Raw genomic sequence first — 23,762 nt, 5'->3', positions numbered from 1 at the left:
ATAAATAAACCATCTAGTAGAAAAAAAAATTTGGAATATTAATCAGTGACACTATTAATTACCATTCTTACATCCGTCTTATACACGATGTATAGTGGCGATTACACTCTATGGGCTATGGGGTCCCATGACACCATTAAATTTATTTATTTTATACTATTTACTCGCCAAATTGTACATGACACAATTAAATTTAACTATAGAACCCTATATATTTTTAAGATTTATAGTTTTATAGAGGTAAACGACCACTAAAATATCCTTAAAATAGTATTTAGTTTTGAACAATTTTGGGACTCCATTGCGTTTTCTTCCTGGATTCGCAAGTGACGATGTATATAATAAAAATATTTACATAAACAAAAAACTATATACCTTAACTTTATAATCATCGTGCATTTACCAATACTCACTATAGGTAAGATATCCACACGATAAACACAAACAATACGAACAAACTATAAACAAACAACACGACCACTCTATCTATACACAAACACATACAGGCTCTGAACAAGATAAAAGCAAATAAAGGGAAAGAAAAAAAAAATACAAAACGTCTCCTGTCCGTTGCTCTAATAACTGAAACTGAAAAGTGAAAATATAGACCAATTTGGTATAACTAGAAAAAAATTCGGCCTGCGCGATGCTGCGGGGCCTTTCGGGTTACATACTCATGTTTAACATAGTGTTATGTATTTACAGAATCACAAACGCGTTGCTGCGGGTGTGTTTGAATACACGTGGTTAGTACATAGTATACCCAACGGCCTGCGCGTTTTTAACGCAGGGAACATTGTGTAAAAAAAGGGATGAAACCATCGATATGATATACAGAGTAGTTAGTTTGAGTTGTTTATTATACATGTATGTATATGCAGAGGCGAAGCCAGGATTCACGGATAGGGGATGCATTTCACAATAATTAAATATTAACATAAAATTTTCATATATAATTCGTAACTATGACATATGTTAATCATATTAAGGGATGCTTGTGTTTATTATTTGGGGATATTGACAACTAATATACAATTTTTTAACACACTATAATTTACTTATTTGAAGAGTTGGGGGATGCAAAGCATCCACATGCATCCTCATGTCTCCGCCTCTGTGTATATGTATGAATGATAGCCCGAAATATTTAGCGTTTTTTAAAAAACGTTGGTTTCGCGTATAGTTAGTTGCGCTGTGTTCGTAAAATTATTTCGAGTTGATAGGCGACTTCGAAAAAATTTAACTCACGGCGAGCGGGAAAATACGGCTCGTTAAAAGTTTAGCCCGGAGTATTTAGCATTTTTTAAAAAGCGTCAGTTTCACGTATAGTTAGTTGCGCTGTGTTCGTAAAATTATTTCGAGTTGAACGGTGACGTCGTAGTAATTTAATTCGCGGTGAGCAGGAAGATACAGCCGGTTAAAAATTTGGGTAGAGTTTGTTTAATAAAATACAGTAGTAGTTGTTAAAATACAATGCAAATTTAAAATAATATGGAATTAGTAAATGTATATGGGTAAAATATCTAGATATTAATATGTATAAGAAAATATCTAGATATTAGAATATGAGAGAAAAATCTAGAAATTGAAATGTAAAAAAAAAATCTAGATATTTGTAGGTTGTAGAAATATCTAGATATTTATATATCCATGGAAATATCTAGGTTCTAGAATGTTCCATGGAGTAGTATAAATATGGGGGGAGATTTCATTTGTAAGGTGTGAGTAAGTGAAGTGTGAAGTAGAGAAGAAGTAAGAAGTGAAGAAGAGTTAGAAGTAGAAGTTGTGAATAAGTAAGAGTGTGAGTTGAGTCCATAATATTGTAATTGTTTCTTTGTATTAATAAAAGTGTTCTTTGTTAAGTTTCCCGGTTAAGCCTTAGTTCGTGTTTGAGTTCTTAGTGCACTTGTGTTATTTTTATTATATGGTCGGCTATGCCGCCTAAGTGATATATGGTCGGTTATACCGCCTAAATGATATATGGTCGACACTGTCGCCTAAATATTATTGTGCACTAAGGATTCATATAATTAAAGGCTAACCAACGTCAAAGTGTTGGTGTAGTGAGTGAGTATAACCTAGGTCCTCAATAGTGGGTGTGTTGGGCTCGTCAAAGCTTCCAACAATTGGTATCAGAGCGGGTCGTTCGGGACCATTGCTAGTGGAGGTACTCATCGGTAAACGTTGGACGTTTACATCGACTTGTTTTCACCAAGGCTCTAAGGGAGATTCTGTCGGAGCACAGTTAGGAACTGTGAAAGCTCATCGGTCAGGGACCAAGCTTATTGAACGTTGGACGTCATGATCGCAGATCTTGCAAGTACGAGCAGTGGAATCAAGAGTCTCAATAACCACAACTATGGTTATTGGCGGACTTGCATAGAATCCTACCTACAAGGACAGGATTTATGGGAAATAGTTGCTGGCAGTGACACAACGCCTCCACCGAAAGAAAATGCCGAAGCCTTTAGAAAATGGAACATCAAGGCCGGGAAGGCTTTATTTATATTGAAGACTACAATCGAGGAGGATCTATTGGAGCACATCCGTGACGAGTAAACACAATTGACAGCAGAAGGAAATTATGTGCTCTTTGGACCAGAAGATGTGTCTGTATTCAAGAGAGTGAAGGTGGTTGGCAATCCAATTATGCAAGGAAAAAGAATAGAGTCGGTCTATGTACTATCTGCTGAAACAGCATATGTGGATAAGACTCGAAAGAATGAGACGGCTGATCTGTGGCATGAACGTCTTGGGCATGTGGGATACAATAAGTTAAAGGAGATGATGGTGAAACGCATAGTAAATGGGCTTCCTCAAATTGATATCCGAACAGATACAATATGTGCTGGATGTCAATTTGGCAAAGCTCACCAATTGCCATTCAAGGAGTCAGCGCATCAGTCCAAGACACCACTAGAGCTAATACACTCAGATGTCTTCGGACCAGTGAAACAAACATCACTTGGAGGTATGAAATATATGGTGACATTCATTGATGACTTCTCAAGATATGTGTGGGTTTACTTCATGAAGGAGAAGTCGGAGACTTTTCTGAAGTTTAAAGAGTTCAAGAACAAGGTAGAAAGTGAGCTCAATACTAAGATTCGATGCTTACGCACAGATAATGGAGGAGAATATTTATCAACCGAGTTCAATATCTATCTTGAGAAGCACAAGATCAGAAGGCAATTAACTTGCCCTAATACTCCACAACAGAATGGAGTGGCAGAACGTAAGAATCGTCATCTTGCTGAAACCTGTCGAAGTATGCTTCATGGTAAGAATGTACCAGGAAGATTTTAGGGCTGAATGTATGAGAACGACATCATACGTGATAAATAGGCTTCCACAAACAAATTTAGGGCATATTTCACCATATGAAAGATTATGGAACATCAAGCCGACCGTCAACCATTTCAAGGTTTTTGGATGTGTATGCTACGTCTTCGTTCCAGATCATCTACGAAGCAAATTTGATAAGAAGGCAATTCGGTGCATTTTTGTCAGTTATGATGAATCAAGAAAAGGATGGATATGTTGTGATCCAAATACTGGAAAGTGCCATACTTCAAGAAATGTGGTATTTGATGAAGCTTCTTCATGGTGGTCACCTCAAAAGATAGAGCTTCCAGAATCTCATGGATTAGAAGAACTTCCAAAAGAGAAAGAAGAACATAAAGAGCACATATCGGATCCAATTAAAGAAGGAGATGGATCGTACTCTAAGGAAACGAGTCCATGGAAAACTGGGGTACATCAATCTACATCCGAAGAGGTTCGTCCAAGCCAAATGGATGCCGAGGAGCATGTGCAAGAATTACGGAGATCAACAAGGCCTAGGCAACCTAATCCGAGGTATGCCAATGCTGCTCATGTGGATGAATCAATACCTATTGAGCCTTCCACTTATGAAGAAGCAGCACAAAGTCAAGAATGGCAGAAAGCGATGGAAGAAGAAATTAATGCTCTAAAAGAAAACCATACATGGAGTTTAGTTCCAAAGCCAAACGATGTAAAACCAATATCTTGTAAATGGGTTTACAAGGTGAAGACTCGATCAGATGGTTCCATTGAAAGGTATAAAGCTCGACTTGTTGCTAGAGGTTTTTCTCAACAATATGGGCTGGATTATGAAGAAACGTTTAGTCCAGTGGCGAAGATCACAACAATTAGAGCTCTACTAGCTTTAGCCGCTAGCAAATCTTGGAAGTTGTGGCAGATGGATGTCAAGAACGCTTTCTTACATGGAGAACTTGACAAAGAAATTTATATGGAGCAACCAAGAGGCTTTGAGAACAAGTTCCATCCTGACCATGTCTGCAAATTAAAGAAAGTACTATACGGCTTGAAGCAGGCTCCAAGAGCTTGGTACGGGAAGATTGGCGAGTTCTTAGTACAAAGTGGTTTCACAGTTGCTCCTTCAGATTCTAGTTTATTTGTGAAACAAGATCAAGGAAAACTAGCCATAGTGCTAGTATATGTGGATGACTTAATCATCACGGGAGATCACTATGAGGAGATCCAAAGAACAAGAGAGAATCTGTCTATCAGATTTCATATGAAGGAGCTTGGAGAACTCAAACATTTTCTTGGACTCGAAATAGAGCATAAAAGAGAAGGATTATTTCTGGGACAACAGAAATATGCGCGAGATCTTTTACAAAAGTACGAAATGCTTAATTGCAAACCTATCTCAACTCCGATGGATCCGAATACAAAACTACGAGCAGATGAAGCAGAATAAACTTGGAAAGAGTAGATGAAGCAGGACAACTGTATCCTTATCAAGCACTGAAGCAGAATATCGATCGGCGGCATCAGAAACACAAGAAATTATGTGGTTGAAGCAACTAATGGAAGATCTTCATCAATCAACAGACTATCAAGTAGAGCTTTTCTGCGATAACCTATCAGCTATTCGTCTAGCAGAGAATCCAGTCTTTCATGCAAGAACAAAACATATAGAAGTACACTATCACTATGTTCGCGAGAAGGTCCTTGAAGGGGAGATCAAGATGGTGCCAACAAAGACAGATGAACAGGTAGCAGATATATTCACCAAGAGCCTAAGTAAACCGAAGTTTACAAAATTCAGAGAAGCACTTGGAATGGTCTGCAAGACATCGTTGGAAGAAAATTTGCATTGAGAGGGAGTGTTAAAATACAATGCAAATTTAGAATAATATGGAATTAGTAAATGTATATGGGTAAAATATCTAGATATTAATATGTATAAGAAAATATCTAGATATTAGAATATGAGAGAAAAATCTAGAAATTGAAATGTAAAAGAAAAATCTAGATATTTGTAGGTTGTAGAAATATCTAGATATTTATATATCCATGGAAATATCTAGGTTCTAGAATGTTCCATGGAGTAGTATAAATATGGGGGAGATTTCATTTGTAAGGTGTGAGTAAGTGAAGTGTGAAGTAGAGAAGAAGTAAGAAGTGAAGAAGAGTTAGAAGTAGAAGTTGTGAAGAAGTAAGAGTGTGAGTTGAGTCCATAATATTGTAATTGTTTCTTTGTATTAATAAAAGTGTTCTTTGTTAAGTTTCCCGGTTAAGCCTTAGTTCGTGTTTGAGTTCTTAGTGCACTTGTGTTATTTTTATTATATGGTCGGCTATGCCGCCTAAGTGATATATGGTCGGTTATACCGCCTAAATGATATATGGTCGACACTGTCGCCTAAATATTATTGTGCACTAAGGATTCATATAATTAAAGGCTAACCAACGTCAAAGTGTTGGTGTAGTGAGTGAGTATAACCTAGGTCCTCAATAGTGGGTGTGTTGGGCTCGTCAAAGCTTCCAACAGTAGTGATGTTACAATTTATACCCATATTTGAAACTTGTATGGTGGGCGAAGGTTGAGGGGGTGGGAAGGTTTTTTTATTTTTTATGTTGTTTCATAGTGAGAGGATGACAATTTATACCCGTGTTTTGGGGGGGAAACTTGTATGGTGGGCGAATGTTGAGGGGGTGGGAAGGTTTGTGTGTGTGTGTGTGTGTGTGTCGTTTCATAATGTGAGGGGATGACCAAATTTTGGTTCCCTATTAGTATTAGTATATAGGATTTTTTTTTTTTTGTGTGTGTGTGTGTCGTTTCATAGTGTGAGGGGATGACCAAATTTTGGTTCCTTATTAGTATTAGTATATAGGATAAATAAATGAGGTTTGTTATAATATGAGTACAAAAAGTCATATGAATGATAAATTTTAGTCAACTTTGTATAGCTTGCATAGTAATATTTTACACTATAAATAGACATGTATGGTAGCCATTTAATGGTGTACCATTTCTCTTGAAATATCAATATCAATATTTCTTCTCTCTTTGTTCTTATATATTGTTACATATTTAAGTAGTTAATAGGCCACTAAAGGTAGTTATAAGCCTACTGAATTATAACACGTTATCAGCACGAAGTGCTCCGTATAATCAAGGTTTATCTAAGCAAGCACAAGTCACTAATCAAGGTAAGAAATTCTTTAACGATATCTTTTATTTATTAGTAAGGTAAATATTATTATCATAAGTAAAATTATATTTATGTAATCTAACTTTTATTAACTTCACTAACATTTATATTTATGTTATTTAAGTTATATATGGTCGGTTATACCGCCTGAATTATATTTATGTAATCTAACTTTTATTAACTTCATTAACATTTATATTTATGTTATTTAAGTTATATATGGTCGGTTATACCGCCTGAATTATATTTATGTAATCTAACTTTTATTAACTTCACTAACATTTATATTTATGTTATTTAAGTTATATATGGTCGGTTATACCGTCTGAATTATATTTCTGTAATCTAACTCATATTAACTTCACTAACATTTATATTTATGTTATCTAACATTTATGATTACTTATGCAATTAATCATTATTTATTTCATGCATATTAATGTTTATTCTTAAAATTTATTATTTATGCATAATATGTTTATTCTCTTTCTTCGTTTTTATACTTTATACTATATGTAAAAAATAAATCATGATTAGTGAATTTTCATGCAATATATTTAATTAGTATGCTAATTAACAAATGCAAGACTGAGTTCATTAGGATCTAGTACAACCACACATATAATTGATGTGAGATGTCACAAGTTTTCACATGTCATTCTATACGGAAAATATAAAAATAATAAGGTTAAAATATAATTAGATACCTCTGTACTAATAACAGTATAACACAGGTTCAGACATATGACAATATACAATAATAAGATACTGTGAGATCCTAATAACAGTATCCGACGCATAAACAAATATTCAATGAAACACATGTCACTCGAATATCAGACAAACACTTCCAATATAGCATTACGCGAAACAGTGTATCAATAAATTCTAACTTATATCTTATTATTAATACAACGAGTACATAACAGTCGTTAACGTCAACTAACGACGTTACAACGGTCATATATACATAACGGTTGTTAACGTCAACTGACGACGTTACAACGACTATATTTTTCAAATATAAAATAAACATCTCTGTTTTCACATTTTCACAAATCAATCTTCATTTTCTCAGATTACCACTCTAAAAAAAAAAAAAAAGTTTTTGTAAAGATGATTCACACAAGGATGATTTTTCCTATTGTATTGGTCATACTTACTATCATCATTGTTGCTAATATACCACCGGGTGAACCTATATTCTATCCTGCTCTTGTGGTTTTATCATTTGTAATCATGCCATTATTCTGTTGTTTGCTACTTATGAATTTAAAATGATTCTAATTTCATTTTATTATTTGTCTATGAATAGAATTTGATTATGATTATTATTTATGTTGTTCATTTTTTTTTTAGAAAATGTCGAATTTAAAAAAGGCTTAAATTTACTCCTTTAGAATCAAGTGGGAACAACTACTTAACATGGGTTATGAATGTAGAAAAACATCTCGAATCAATTAGTTTTTTTAGAAACCCTGAATGAAAATAACAATTGTTCCGAACAAGAGAAAGCAATAGCAAGTATTTTTCTTAGCAAACATATTCACGAGTCCTTAGAATCTACATATTATATGATCAAAGATCCAAGTGTATTATTGAAAATACTCAAAGATAGATACGATATTAATTATCAAGAAATAACGGTGATCCATGAAAGAATAAAATTGAAGATGTTAGTAGACGCTCTTATAAGAATCCCGGATATTCTTATTAATGATCTGGTAATGTGGATCATCAGTCTAGTATTTCTTGAAATACATGAACATCTTGTTTAGCTCTACAAATAAGGCCCAAAAGCAAAGAAAACGAGAGTGAATCTGTTGAAAAATCTTGATTAAATAAACCTGAGCTACCTTGAGACTTGAATGGTTTGAATTTTCTAAGATGCCTAGCTTGTTATGTATCACTCATAAATAAATGGTTTTAGACCATAACGCATATGATGAAATGCGCAACGAATATTATTAAAAACGCATATGATGAAAAGCGCATATAGTGAAAAGCTCAGCTCATATGATTAAAAGTGCATATGATGAAAAGCGCATATGATGAAAAGCGCAACGAATATGATTTAAAGCGCATATGATGAAAAGTGCATATGATGAAAAGCGCAGCGCATATGATTAAAAGCGCATATGGTGAAAAGGATATATGATGAAAAGCGCATATGGTGATTAATGCAAAAGCGCATATGGTGATTAATGAAAAGCACATACGGTGATTAATGAAAAAGCACATATGGTGATTAATGAAAAGCACATATGGTGATTAATGAAATGAATATTGAGAAAGAATCACCAATGTTTCTTGAAAGAATTCAAGGTTATATATATGGACCAATTCATCCATCATGTGGACCATTTTGTTATTTCATGGTTCTAATAGACGCATCTAGCGGATGGTCTCATGTTTGTGTGTTATCAAGCCATAATATGGCATTTGCAAAGTTTCTTGCACAAATTATTAAATTGAGAACACGTTATTCTGATTACACCATTAAAAAGGATGAGACTTGATAATGCTGGTGAGTTAACATCTCAAGCATTTAATGATTATTATATGTCTACATGGATTGTTGTTGAACATCCAGTTGCTCATGTGCATACACAAAATTGGTTTAGCTGAATCAATAGATAAACGCTTGCAGCTAATAACTAGATAATTGGTAATAAGTACAAAACTCTCAATATTTATATGGGGACATGTAAATTTACATGATGCGATATTAATTCGCATTAAACCAAGTGCAAGTCATAAAAATTCTCCATTACCAACTTAATTTTGGTCGAGAGCCAAATATTTTCCATCTTAGAACATTTGGTTGTGCGGTTTATGTTTCTATCGCACCACCACAACACACTAAAATGGGTCCTCAAAGGAGGATGAGAATATATGTTGGATATGAAACATATTCAATTATAAGATTTATTGAACCCATGACGGGTGATGTTTTTACAGCACATTTTGCTGATTGTCATTATAATGAAAAATTGTTCCCTGTATTAGGGGGAGAAAAAAAATAATAAAGAAAAAGATGTTTCATGATGTGAACATAAATTAATGTATCTTGATCATCGCACAAAAGAATGCGAAAAGAAAGTTACAAATAATACATATGCAAAAACTTGCAAATAAATTACCTGATGTATTTACAGATACAAAAAGGAGTGACTAAATCATATATACTAGCAGTAAATGTTTCAGCTAGAATTGAAATTCTAAAAGCTGCCAATAATGTCACTCATGAGTCTTTGCCACACCAGAAACGTGGGAGACCAATTGGTTCCAAAGATAAAAATCTTCGAAAAAGAAAATCAGCTGATAATGAGGTAAAAGAAAGTGTTCAAGAAGAACCACAAATTAATACTCCTTCTGCAGAGGAGATTGATGATGTCAATACGGAAATTGCAATCAATAATGCACATTTAAAAAAAAATATATTATGGAACCAAAATGAAATGAAAAATCTTGATGAGATATTTTCATATAATGTTGCATATGACATCATGAATGATGATGATGATCAAGAACCAAAATCTGTCATTAAATGTCAAAATAGACACGATGAGCTCAATAGAAAGAAACAATACGAGCTAAATTTGAATCGCTCAATAAAGAAAAGTTTTCATATCAATAGTTATCATTGTGAAATATATGGAATATAAATGAATTTTTATCCGAAAAAGAAATGAGAAAAATGAAGTTACAAGGTAAAGATAGATTTGTAACTCAAAACTTCTCTCAAAGACCAGAAATTGATTATGAGAAAACTTATTCTCCTGTTATGGATGAAATTACTTAATCAGCCTGGCAATTTCTAAAGATTTAGAAATACGTCTAATAGATGTTATTACTACTTATTTAAATGAATCACTTGATTGTGATATGTACATGAATATACATGAAGGATTTGAGGTATCGGAAGCATCAAATGCAAAATCCAATGAAATGTATTCCATTAAATCACAAAGGTCTTTATATGGGTTGAAACAACCGGGTCGCATGTGGTATACCCGATTAAGTGATTACTTGATAAGCAAAGGGTATACAAATAATCTTATTTTCCCATGTGTTTTCATTAAGAAAACAACATCCGGATATGTGATTATAGCTGTTTATGTCAATGATCTTAACATCATAGGTACAAATAAAGAGATTCGTGAAGTCATTCAACTTCTAAAGAAAGAATTTGAAATGAAAGATCTCGGAAAAACCAAGTATTGCCTTGGTTTATAAATTGAGCATATGCCTAATGATTTACTTGTACATCAAACAGCTTATACATAAAAGATTTTAAAACGTTTTTAATATGGACAAGGCAAAACCATTAACTACTCTTATGGTTGTTAGATCACTTAATGTTGACACTGATCCATTTCGTCCCTGTGAAGATCATGAAGATATTCTGGGACCAGAAGTACCATATCTTAGTGCAATTGAAGCTCTTATGTATCTTACAAATTGTACAAGACCTGACATTTCTTTTGCAGTTAATTTGTTGACAAGGTTCAGCTCAACCCCTACAAAAAGACATTGAAATGGGATCAAGCAGATATTTTGATACCCTTGAGGAACTGCTGATTTAAAATTATTTTATTCTAACGCTTAAAAACAAGATTTGGTTGATTATGTATATGCAGGTCGTTCATTAAATCCTCATAAAGATAAATCTCAAACTCAGTATGTATTCCTAAATGGTGGTACCACAAAATCATGGCGTTCTTAAAACAAACACTTATTGCAACATCATCAAATCATGACGAAGTGATTGCATTATATGAAACTACTCGAAAATGTGTTTGGTTGAGATCAATGACACAAATCATTATTGATTCTTATGGACTAGAACGCTATAAAACACCAACAACTATCTTCACCAACAACTGTATATGAAGATAATGCAGCTTGCATAATACAAATGAAAGAAGAGTATCAAAAGTGACAGAACAAAATATAAATGCTGACGAGGCGCCAAAGCCATAGACGGTCTAAACGGTCATAAGTTTGATGGAAAAGAATGGTATGTTGGTAAGGCTCGAAAAAGACTAAAAGGGAATAGGAATTGAAACAAGGGTTTAAGCAAACCATGAAGGAGACTGTAGACAAATCACAGGGACTAAACTTGTACATAAAAGATTTAGATGATAAAGTTTCAGATGAAAACCTCAGATTCTTCTCATATAAGACAACCAGATTAAAATGAGATACGTTCAATCAACAACTCTGCTGATCTTTATACCAAAGCACTGTCAACCGCTGTTTTCAGAACACACGTTCACAATATTGGCATGAAGCAAGTTCAAAATATGTGACGACTCAGCATGTCTACTTGAGGGGGAGTCAACTCTATACTGCACTCTTTTTCCCTTGACTAAAGTTTTTATCCCACTGAATTTTTCTTTAGCAAGGTTTTTAATGAGACAGTACTAGTTGCACTCTAATAAAATTGATCATCCAAGGGGGAGTGTTATAATATGAGTACAAAAAGTCGTATGGATGATAAATTTTAGTCAACTTTGTATAGCTTGCATAGTAATATTTTACACTATAAATAGGCATGTATGATAGCCATTTAATGGTGTACCATTTCTCTTGAAATATCAATATCAATATTTCTTCTCTCTTTGTTCTTATATATTGTTACATATTTAAGTAGTTAATAGGTCACTAAAGGTAGTTATAAGCCTACTGAATTATAACAAGGTTGTATATATTTCTATTAATATCCATACTCAAAATGCAAAAAAAAGTAAGTTTTTAAGAACTCTTGAAAATAAAAATATACGAGTAATTTTTAAAATAAGTCATATCATCAGCTCCTCACTCGGTACCAAAGACACTCAACATGGACACATGATTTGTTTTGTACTACCACGATTGTTCAATTATATTATCAATCGTATTACTTTCTATTAAATAAAATTATAAAAATAATATTATGCTCGATTTACTTTTGCCTTCATGTGGTCACAAGTTTTATAGAGCATAAAAATTATACTACGTATAAGTTAAGAAGTTGGTTTATTTCTCATGATAATTTTTTTTTTTAACAGCGATATCGACAACGAATGCACTCATTTGTCACTCACACACGCGTTAGAGGGAAACCCAATTCGTGACAATGTTGGCAATATCATCGAAGGTTGAGAAAAAAACCCCAGAGAACTTCCCAAATCGCATTGATGTTGGCAATATCAACTTTCTACTTGCAGTGAGAATCGAAAAGTTGAATCAGACCCCATACCACTCAAGCCAAGCATGGAATGTAGAAAAAGGTATAATACAAGCAAAAAGATAAAATTTGGCATCCCGTACAAATATCTTATATAGATCTCATCTCAAGTCATAAGTCAAATACTACAAGTTTTATATAGTGTACATGAAGTTATCAACAAAAACAAAACTATCACATTATTCAACGGAATAAGGTATTAACTCACTGTATAGCAGAATCTGCAGGTGGTGAACCTGTACTCTCATTTTGAGTGGCAGAATTATTCGCGGTTGTAGCTGCAGTGTCGTGGTGGTCTTGATTAAAAGGTGAACTACTCGCACTACTACTGGAGACAGGTGACAAGTCTTGTTGAAGATGGTCCATCATACGTGTTAGTGTCGAAATACCTGCACTGCCCTCTCCTGTATCTTTCGAACCATGTTCTGGTGGACTGCTGTTGCGGGAGAATATTCTTTCCTTCCAAGTCTTTGTGGCTTTTGTAATCGATTCTTTGTATCTGGTTTGATTAAATTGAGGTAATTATGAGATATAATAAAATATGTGTGATGTACGAAAATGATGTTGAAGTTTGTTGTTAATTACCTCATTGAAATTGCATTAACTCGGGTTTTGAAATCGGAAAATGATTCAGAAGGACCTGCTCTATCTTGGTTGTTTGGAGATGATTGCATACCCGACCTACAAAAAGTGATCATTATATATGACATTAGGGATATATGACATTAGGAGTGTGCAAAACCCGACCAAAGTTAGGAACCAAACTGACACAGGAGTATTTGCCCAGTTCTTGGTTCTAGACCGTTTTTTTAAAACCTGCTTACGTTTCGGGGTTATTTAAAACGATTTTTATGGAGTTTTCAAACATAATTTGATCATTGGTTTACAGTTATATTTTTCGAAGTATAAACATTAAGTTTGTACTTTTTTTAGCCTTGGGATCAAAAGGGAACCAGATAGAACCCTAATTTATGTGGTGGGACATATATATTCCACCTAGTATGATATAAATCGCCTTTAAAAATTAATGAAACAGCTTACATACTTTAGTATGAAATGGTAAGCATGTTGCACTAAAAGATTAAAAAGACAGTATAATCATATAATTATAAATACCATATAATTACACTCAATAAATTCATTGCATTTTCTTGCAGTTTGCCCAAACCAATATAATTACAATAATAATCTTCTTTTAATTTTAATCGAAATAAAAAGATTTAGGAGGTACCTGTCAGTTGAGGGAGTTTCAGGTGGACGTGCAGGAACAATGGTCGAGACCAACGGTGAAACCGGGGGTTCACTTGCATGGATCAAGGACGAGGATGAACTCCCTGTTACAGGTTCTTCATGCACAGTTACCAAAGGAGTAGTAGGTTCAACATCATCACTTGAAGTAGGTTGAGTAGGGGAAGGTGCACTCGGTTGTGCAGATAAACCCGTAAAACGGGACCGGACATGAGCTGACGTTCGACTTCTATGACCTTCCCTTCTAGAAATATGGCGAGCCCTACCCATGGCTGCAGCTGCAGCCAAGTGTTGAATTATACGCTCCTCCAGCTCAGCATCCGTCGCACTAGCAGGCAACTGCACCACAAAACAAGATTACGTTCAGAACAGGCTCAAACTGGGTTGCAATAATCACTACTCGGGGTGTACTCGGTCGGGACTTTTTAGGGAGTACTCGGGGAGTACTCGGATGTTGACTACGTTTGACATTGGTCAATTTTGACCAAGTTTTGACCAATTCTGACTGATTTTCCGAGTTTTGGCCGAGTTTTGACCCTTTTTCCGAGTAATCCTGAGTTTTGGCTGAGTTTCACCGATTTTTGAACAAATTTGACTGAGTTTGACCGTTTTTCCGACTAATCCTGAGTTTTGGCTGAGTTTCACCGATTTTTGAACGAATTTGAATGTTTGACCGTGTTTGACCAAGTTTGACCGAGTACTTGCCCAGTACTCCTCCTGCTGCGAAAACCGAGTACTCGCCGAGTAATTCCGAGTTCTGCAACACTAGGTTTAAAACACAACTAGTTTTTCGGTGAGGGTTAACCTTTTTTTTTTGTCAACCTTTTAGTTTTTGAAAAAAAAATTATTTATATTTTTAAAATAATAATGATTAAACTATTAAACTATAAATGTATGTATTTTGTAAGGTTTGATGCAATAAAAACAGATTTACAGTATCAAAAACTGATTTCAACATTCAATTTAGTAACACATTTCTTACTAGCTACCTTTTTTTATATTACCCATTCGACCCGTTAGAGATAAAAAGAACTGACTGACTCACATATAAATCTACCAAAAACGCCTCCTCTAAAGTTTCCGCACACGTTTTTAAGAGAAAAAAGAAAGACCATAACATAAAATTATCAGATAGATGCGTACATGCTGTAACTCGAAATCGCCAAAAGTTGGATGATGAAATATAGTAGTATTCATAGACGGGTTATTTGCAATACTTTTTTCCTGCTCTATTGCATCAAGCAACTCCTGACTGTAAATTAATATATCATAAAGTAAGAATAATTAGCATTATCGGGAAAAAAATAAATATAAAAGAAATAGGGGTGTACACCGGTTCGAGTCCGGAAAACCAAAATCTTAAGGATATTGGAATGGGGACCGGATCGTATATCGCCAACTCAGTACCATGAACGAAACTCAATCTTTTGGACCGGCGATTAAAATCTAATTTCTTTCAAAAGTAAAGAGATATTTTTGATAATTAACTTCATGTCGAATTTGGAAAATGTAACCTGGTTGGGTCCTTGAGGCTGATAGACTGCCAACACATTGGGCATTGAGAGCTTCTTTGACACCTACAAAATTGAGTTGCAAATAAGTGAAGTTAGGAGTGTATATTTCAACATGTTCATTAACCAACAATGCGTTTTATTAGAATTGGGATGGTAGTGTACTAATGTTATATAGTCATTAACAGTTTCTTGGAACTGGGTTTTGATAGTGTCTTTTTGCTGTTTTCAGGTGGGTTTAAATTTGTGAGCCTCATTCATACATCGACTCTTCTTTTCAATCTCATAAATGGAAAAACTAAAATCCTAATTTAACTAAAAATGTAGTTAGCGGAAACAAATCCTCTGCTTTACAAACTATTTCATGTTTTCCTATCTTGATGTATCAATTCTCGTGATCTGTTTAAGCCATGAAATAATCGTCATTTCATTATTAATTCCATTAATTCCACTAGATCTGAAACTATTAGTCGGAGTATTTATGCAATTTATTTATGAAACTAAAACTTACATCCATCCATATTCAAAAAACAAAACGGAGGAGGTTTTCGTAGTTCAGGTTAGCCAGAAGGGTGATTAGTTTACTCTGATATACACAGCCTAATCAAATTATCCCTTGACCGTTTCCGACGGGCCACCCTAAGATGTGCTGCTAGCAAGGTTCAAAACTTGAGACCTCTTGTGAGAATGTCAAGACGCCAACTACTAAACCATTCATCCATATTTGTCATTTGAAATTCATCCGATATTACCACAAACTTATTTAAGTAAAAAAAGAAATAAACAACAATTTATGTAATAGTATACGCTATATATGGAACTTTTAGTAATAGCATCAAAAAAGTTGTACACACCCGAACTATAACCCTCCATGCAACTCACTTAAGGACACATAAACTACACCTCACACTTCCAAAATGTCTAATTACTCCCACAATAATAAAGTAAAACCGCTTTAGAAGAAAAAATTATGTTTCTTGCAAGTAATATTAACTTCATTTCTTTTCTTTTTTCCATATTTTAATAGAGTAAGAGATATTAAGTAGTTTTTAACCGTCGGTTGATGCCCTGAGTTCCTCACAAGAGGTCAGAGGATCAATCATTAGCATTATATCTTGGGTGGTCAGGGAAAAAGGCCGGAAACGGTCACGAGATAACTCGGTTAGGCCACGTACATTTGAGTAAAAAGTTACTCACCTTCCCAGTAGTCTGAACAGGGAAAAGCCTTATCCGTTTAAATAATGAGTGGCAATATGCTCTTTTAACCTTTATTTTCATCGTTTATGTAAGGTTATCTGGTTTTGTGTTCATGGTATTGTATTTGGTATAAGATGGGTTTTACTTGTCTAAGAAAAACAATAAAAATTTATTACCCTATTAGATCTGGTTTACTCCCATGTAACCTGGTAATAATCTATTAACTCGAAGCTATTTGTTTCCAGCTAGACCCGAAACACTTGTAAGGGTGTTATGATAGACTAGTTGTTGCTCTCTTAGTCTCATGATGATATAAACAAATTGTAGAATGCCTCCTTAGCAGATAGTACTTCTGAATACAACCTACTGACTAAAAGCATATGTCTTATAATCTTGATCATTTAAAAGGTTGAAATATAGATATAAGAATGTACACTTATAACTTTCGCCTTAGACATCCACCATAATGAAACAACATGACCCCCAAAACCAACCTCCTAAGTCTTAAAAACTAACCATAAGTAAGTTCACAAATGCAATTTCTGATAAAGTAGCTGTTATGACTTCAGAAGATGAAGATAGAAAAGGACAGCATAAACTGATTTAGATTTATAATTCAGTAAGTTTTCCATGAACTAGATAATAAGATAAATACAGCAATGCACTCTAATAAAGGGACTTCCGTTCTTCAAGTCCTAACATATGGGCTGAACCCCGTGAGTTACGATCCTCGTCTACCCAAATTACAACGCGTTTCCAGCATTTATGGTGGTCAAAATGTATGTGTTCTATCCATAGCATTAGTTGGATTAATGAAGAAGGGACGGATTAAGAAAACCAGAACATACAACTAATAGGAATACAACCTATTCGCAATAACTTTTCCCTATTACAGAAATTGTGTTACTAGACACTTATTTGGAGTATCTTACTTGTATCTTATGCTTCAGACCCCTCCGAATTGAAAAGATAGTTTCATATAACAAAATTTCCACATAACATGTGCATCAAAATTCCAATAATATGATACTCAATAAACTGAGATAGCTAACGGTCGATATATATATATGAGTACTGTAAAGCCTATTACAAAAAACTTCAACTATATTTCATTACTACCAATCAGTTGGTAGGTCAATGATACAGCACTAAGCACCTAGAACTTGCTACTTCTCTCGAATAAATATCAAATCTACTACAAGGTAGGTTTCACAAACTGTTAAGTACTTAGATGGAACCCTTTGAACCAGTAAGAGTCTTAATATTTGAGCCTTAGTAATTAGAATATAACTAGATTTGTATTTGAAACCAAATCAAGATGAACAATCGAGCCTACGGAAGCTATGGGATAAGCTATGTAAGGTAATCCGATAATATTAATGAACGGCACTGCATACATGTACTATAGCAAGCTATTATCATCAAGATGGGGGGTGCAGCAATTTCATTTTCGATTAAGCTTTGAGCACTCGACTAAAGCTTTAAAATTTGATGGGTGAAGCATAAAGCAATTCAATTTACCATTCAAGAATGCATTGAAGATGAAATTCATGCTTGCAACCGGTAACCTGCAGCAAGAATTATTATATATTATAGATACTTGGTAAACAGCAAGTTAATCAAAAAGTTGTTTAATGGAAAATGAAATCCCATACCGTTGGAGGATCACTTTCAGAAAATGCTTCAAGGCAAATGCTGCACGCATCATCGCAAGCATCTTGAACTCCGCCTTCAACAAAAGCTGCAGCTGATATCAAATGGTCCTCTGACTTAATGCTCTCCTCCATTCTCGAAATCAAAAACCTTCAGCGATAACGCTACTTTAATCTGCGTTTTTTATTCAAAGATGTATCAGATATCATATATCATGTGTAAGTATTAACATACACTTACAAAGTATTTTTATAAACAGTTTAACAAAAAGAAAACTTAACATGAGTAGTAATTGTGAAAAAATATTTAAGATATTCTGATTTTAACTAGGCAGAAATACTCAAAATAAGCGAATCCAGACTTTTTATTCCAATTAAAATTACAAAATTATATTTCCTTTTTGCAATTTAAATGTTAAAGATGATTAGTCAAACATCAAGAGTTGAAACTGTAAGAATCACAATTTCTATTAAATGATACTTATAAATACAGTAAAAATAATAATTAACAGAGCTTTCAATTAAACAACTCAAAATGAAAGTATAGAAACGAACACAAGTAATCAACTTATTGTAAATTTAATCAAAGAACTACACGATAAATTGATATAAATAGCATACGGACTTTAGTTGTAAACACTAGATGAAAACTGTGAAAAGTAATAGAACTTAATCTCAAAAAAAGAGTTACCAGTTATCGATCGATGGAGATTGTTGTCAGATGATCAATCGAGCTGAAGTAATTGATCAGGATGTGGTTATATTTATTATTAATTATTTATTTATTTATTTATTTTTTATTTTTTTTATTTTGTATATAAACAAGAACAAATGTTCCTGTGGAAAATATAGATATAGAGAGAGAGATAGGCGAAGAAGACCAAGTTGTTCTTAATTTTCCTTTTTTCAACTTTTCTTTAGTCTTCCAGATTTTCAATTTTTATTCCAAAATTATTACGCGTTGTCTCATGCTTTTTTTTGGGCCAAGGAGTTACAAATAAAAAGCCGACTGGGCCCAGTCGATTGCTTACAGGCTACACATATGCTCAATAACAAACAGGCCCAATAATAACTCTAACACAACACCATAAATTGAGTAATTGACCATAAAATTCTTGATCCAAAAAAAATCAAGCGTCAGACACGGAAATTTGTAATACCTAGAGCTTGATCGACAAAACCACCTCTGTCCAACATGAAAACGAATCCTCAAAGATCGCCTTGTTCCTAAACATCCAGATAGCCCAAATTGTGGACGGTTCAATAAGCGTCCTCCAAAACATTGAGTCATTAACCCCCATGTCATTGTACCAATCGACCGAGAAGCTATTAAGAGAGGATGGGATGATTCAGGTAACGTTTCACCATTCAGAAAGTGACAACAAATACAAAACGTTCTAAATTTTGAGGACATTGCATTGTTTTATCACCAAATATTAAAATTTAAAAACGTCACAACCAAATACTAATGATCCGGTTACTGTTTCACGTATTTCATGATACCATTTTTAAGCCTAACGATGATGTGGAGTCAGATTTGACACTTTTTGGTCAAAAAGTGCAAATCTGTCTATAACGTGGCAGTCATTATATGACCTTAAATAACCTAAAATGTCAAATGCTTGTGTCAAATTTTTTGTATGACGGTTTTTGATTTTCTTTTATTTGTTTTATATAATTGTAATAAAATAATACATTAAATATAGTAAAAAACATATTAAAAAATAAATAAATAAAAAGACATAAATTAATTTTTCATTAAAATTCACCATTACATAAAATAAAATTTAACGATTACATAAAAGTAGAAATATAAAATAAATGCATTAAAAAGAAAAATAATGCAAGGTGCGGAAAGTCGGTGGAAGGTACCAAATATGCTAGATTAGATCATCTTGAAGTTGGTCTTGAACCTACCTATCTCTTATTTCTCGTGTTACTGTTTCTTGATCTTGTCCTCTATCTCTTAACGATCCCTCGGAATGTATTTCCGAACTATTGGAATACGCTCGGGCTCAGACTCATTTACTAAATATTCTTGAATAAGTTCAACAAGTTCGTCTTCAGAGTCGAATTCAATATGTTGTTTGTACGGATCCATAAACATTAAAAATTATAAAGTGAAATTTGAATGTAATGTGTGATTTGAGTGTGAAAAATGAACTGTGAATATGAGGTAATCAGGGGAATCGATTCTAGAAAACCCCTGCTCTTAACTAACTGACCACTCGACAAAAGCTCCTTCTTCGTCCCTTGAAGCAACAGAGTCAAAAGTACCATGTGCATTATTCATACTCACCCCCTTTGAGAAAAAAATACCTCTAGTGCCTTTGCTTCATTCAATTCTGGGACCAAACCAATTGTGGACGATGGACATCCGACCTCCTTTTTTAACGATGTCAACCTCTACTACCCTAGAACTCGATCTGTTACTGCTAATACTAGAATCACTTTTTCCATCTAAAACATTATCATCAAAACCTCTTGAATAACTCTCATTGGGAAAATGTGAGACGAATCCGCAAACGAAATATTTCCCACAAGGACTATTCCAACCGAGCACATGCGACTCTGGAACCGACACTACGACAGCACCATCTTCCTGCATACCTACAACATCTACTCCCACAACTACCTCATCTTCAGCACCGCTAGAACCTCTAGAATATTTAAATGCTACTTTGATTGACGTCGTACTTATGGTATAAAACGAGGAAATTATAGGTAATTCCACATGACCCACAAACACCTATTGTCCACCCTCATCGATCGAAGGTTCGGGTTCCAACCAAATCGCTCGATTAATAGCCCCAAGAAAATCCGGGTCAAAACCATCCCCGATCCTTTTATTAATCGTAGACACATCACTGATTTCACAAACCCAAACTGGACACTTACGATACGATTAGGGATGGCGCCCGCGGGTAATGGGCACGGGTTCTATATACCCGCAACCCGCCCGTCGGGTTTCTTTTTTGCATGTTGAGACCCGTTACCATCCCACGGGTAAAAACTTTTCGCTCATGCCCGTGACCCGCTGATACTCGTGACCCGCGGGTAATAATAATATACAATCTTTTATTAGAAAATTCAAACAATTTTATTAATTATAAAATCATATGTATATCATGACGTCAAAATTAAGTTTTTTACTTGTATATAATATTATATTTTTAATTATTATTCAAATAATAGTAAAATAGCTTTTAAATATAATAATTGTGAGTATTAATTCGTGGGTAAATTAAGAAAAGTCTCATGTATTCACGGGTCGAATTTTACCCATTACGGGTAGTATATACCCATGAACTGCCCGCGATCCGTCAGCGGGTATAAATTTTTACCCGTACCCGTGCCCGCGGGTAAGATTTAATGATTTTACCCGCCCATCGCGGATCGGGTACCCACCGGTTACGGGTTTTTTCTCGCCCATTGTCATCCCTAGATACGATCCAGCTCTTCACTTAATTCGGCATCGACTAAGCTATGGACGTGTTTAGCACTATCAGTCTTAACAAATGCAAACAAATTTCCGATATTACCCAAATCCGCATCAACCTTTTTGCTGGAAATATTAAGGTTTGGAAATATTAAGGTTTTGAACGTTGGGGAGAGTTTCAAGGATACGCTCCATGACTTAAATGCAAGTAACTTGCGCATTGGGTGCATTTGAATTCGCATTTCGGAGATGATATATTGATTATTACGTTTTTAAATTTTAATAAGACAATATTGTTGAAATGGTACCTGTGGTTTGTACCCAAATACTGGTTTCGTCCCTATGCTTTTTTTTATGGGTTTAGTCCCCGTAATTTATCAATGTTGCTGATTTAGTCCCTATTTCTGACGCCGTCAAAAAATTCCGTTAACTCCAGTCATGTGCCAGACATCTGAGGGTATTTTCGTCAGTTTCTTTTTTTTATTAACAAAATTGCTGAAATCGTCCCTGTGATTTGTACCAAAAATGCTGAAATCGTCCATGTGGTTTGATTTTTCGAACAAACAGATCAATGTACCAGATTGCAAACCAATAAATTCGTAAGCTTCAAATTGATACTCGAAATTGTTATAATATCTACCTGAGATATCGATTAACACAATTCATGAAGAATCAAACTCCAAAAGAACAACATAAATAGGAATCATTCGATGAGCATGTCCATTTTCTGAAGAAGAACACAAAAAATAAAAACTGAAATCTAATGAGTTTCAGACTATGATCTCTTCATCAAAGTTGTTCACAATCCTTCCATTGGGGACGATTTCAGCAATTTTGTCTTTAAATAATCATTTAATATTGTTTGGCAAGTTAACAATAAAATTCATTAACTACGCTTTAGAATGCTTAAAACGTGAAATGAAAATGTGAACACTCCTTGTTATATCAAGACGCGATTATTGGTTTTTCATTTTCCTTTATTGTGTCTCTACATACCCTTATAAAATCACCAAAAATTAAAAAATCTTAGAAAAATGATGTCCTTTTTAGTAATTAAAATTGTTAAGTTATTTAATAATCCTATTTGACAAGCACCTACAAATCTGCTTAATAGTTTATTTCATTATCAAATACAAAAATTAAACCCAAACATATATTAATAATGTACAACATGTTTTGTTACATCTAACTATTTAATTATAATTATCATACAATACATTTTGTTATAGCTGATTAATTATTTATAATTATAATTATATGTATAAAAGGGCGATCAATTTTTGAAAATGCATTTCCTTTTTTCTTTTCGTTTTATTTCCTTCCTTCCTCCATCTACCTCATGATCCAGTTTGAAGCTTTTGTGACTTCCAGCCCTTTTTCCGACCGCCGGTGTCGCTCTCAGGCGGCGAGTTCGTTCGGTTTCCGTACGTACTTTGTGAGCTACGGTGGCGAGGTGACAAAGGTTTTCCGTTTACTTTATTTTCCGTCGGTTCTCTTCTTACAGATCTTGGCTGCCGGAACCCGTTACTGACCTCCGGCATCTCGCCGGAGGTTCCGTGGGTCTTCTCTATTTACTTTTCTTTCAGTTTCTACCGGATATGTTCTTTTATTTTGCTTTTACGTTCAATAAGCGCCCGTTTGTGTCCTTTTCTTTTTCCGGCGAGTTTATGGAGGCTTACGTCGGTTATAAACACCCAAACGGCCGTTCTCGTGGTTAAGGTGATCATGGTTGTTTGGTACTCTTTTCTCACCGTCCTTTCATCCGTTTTTCTGGAACCCTTGCTTCGCCGGTGTATTGTCGGCCGGCGGCGAACGGTGATTTTCCACCCAGTTGGTGGTGGCTGCCGGTTGTGTACAGTCTCAGTGTTGGAAGCTGATGTCTGTCCCGCTGGTGGTTCTGGTGGTTTGGTCACCTAGTTGGTGGTAACGAATGGATCTGCAGGTGGTTGGTGGGGTTTGGGTTCATGTTTTGACGATCTAACTTTGGTTAGCACT

The 23,762-nt window shown here is 34.5% G+C and overlaps 1 protein-coding gene across 1 annotated transcript; it reads right to left on the bottom strand.

The window, feature by feature from the left end:
- Positions 1-12,752: 12,752 nt before the first annotated feature.
- On the bottom strand, positions 12,753-19,210 carry LOC139865027 (E3 ubiquitin-protein ligase RHF2A-like). Its single transcript, XM_071853581.1, has 8 exons — positions 19,020-19,210; positions 18,332-18,503; positions 18,198-18,244; positions 15,483-15,545; positions 15,112-15,220; positions 13,952-14,307; positions 13,306-13,401; positions 12,753-13,219 (listed from the first exon to the last, which is right to left on the bottom strand). Exons 2-8 carry the CDS (start codon positions 18,461-18,463, stop codon positions 12,925-12,927), a joined length of 1,098 nt encoding a protein of 365 aa, XP_071709682.1. The 5' UTR covers positions 18,464-18,503; positions 19,020-19,210; the 3' UTR covers positions 12,753-12,924.
- Between the last annotated feature and the right edge of the window lie 4,552 nt (positions 19,211-23,762).

The sequence above is a fragment of the Rutidosis leptorrhynchoides genome, chromosome 8, assembly GCF_046630445.1.
Source record: "Rutidosis leptorrhynchoides isolate AG116_Rl617_1_P2 chromosome 8, CSIRO_AGI_Rlap_v1, whole genome shotgun sequence".
Classification (NCBI taxonomy): Eukaryota; Viridiplantae; Streptophyta; class Magnoliopsida; order Asterales; family Asteraceae; genus Rutidosis; species Rutidosis leptorrhynchoides.
This window is presented reverse-complemented; position numbering and strand designations above follow the sequence as displayed.

Bases quoted from the DNA above. Each gene is read 5' to 3' on its own strand.
- LOC139865027 (XM_071853581.1), bottom strand. From the start codon at position 18,463: ATGGAGGAGAGCATTAAGTCAGAGGACCATTTGATATCAGCTGCAGCT. The intron at 14,308-15,111 runs GTACGCATCTAT...TTTGTGGTGCAG, and splicing joins GCGATTTCGAGTTACAGCAT to TTGCCTGCTAGTGCGACGGA. The intron at 13,402-13,951 runs GTACCTCCTAAA...CACTTTTTGTAG, and splicing joins GAAACTCCCTCAACTGACAG to GTCGGGTATGCAATCATCTC.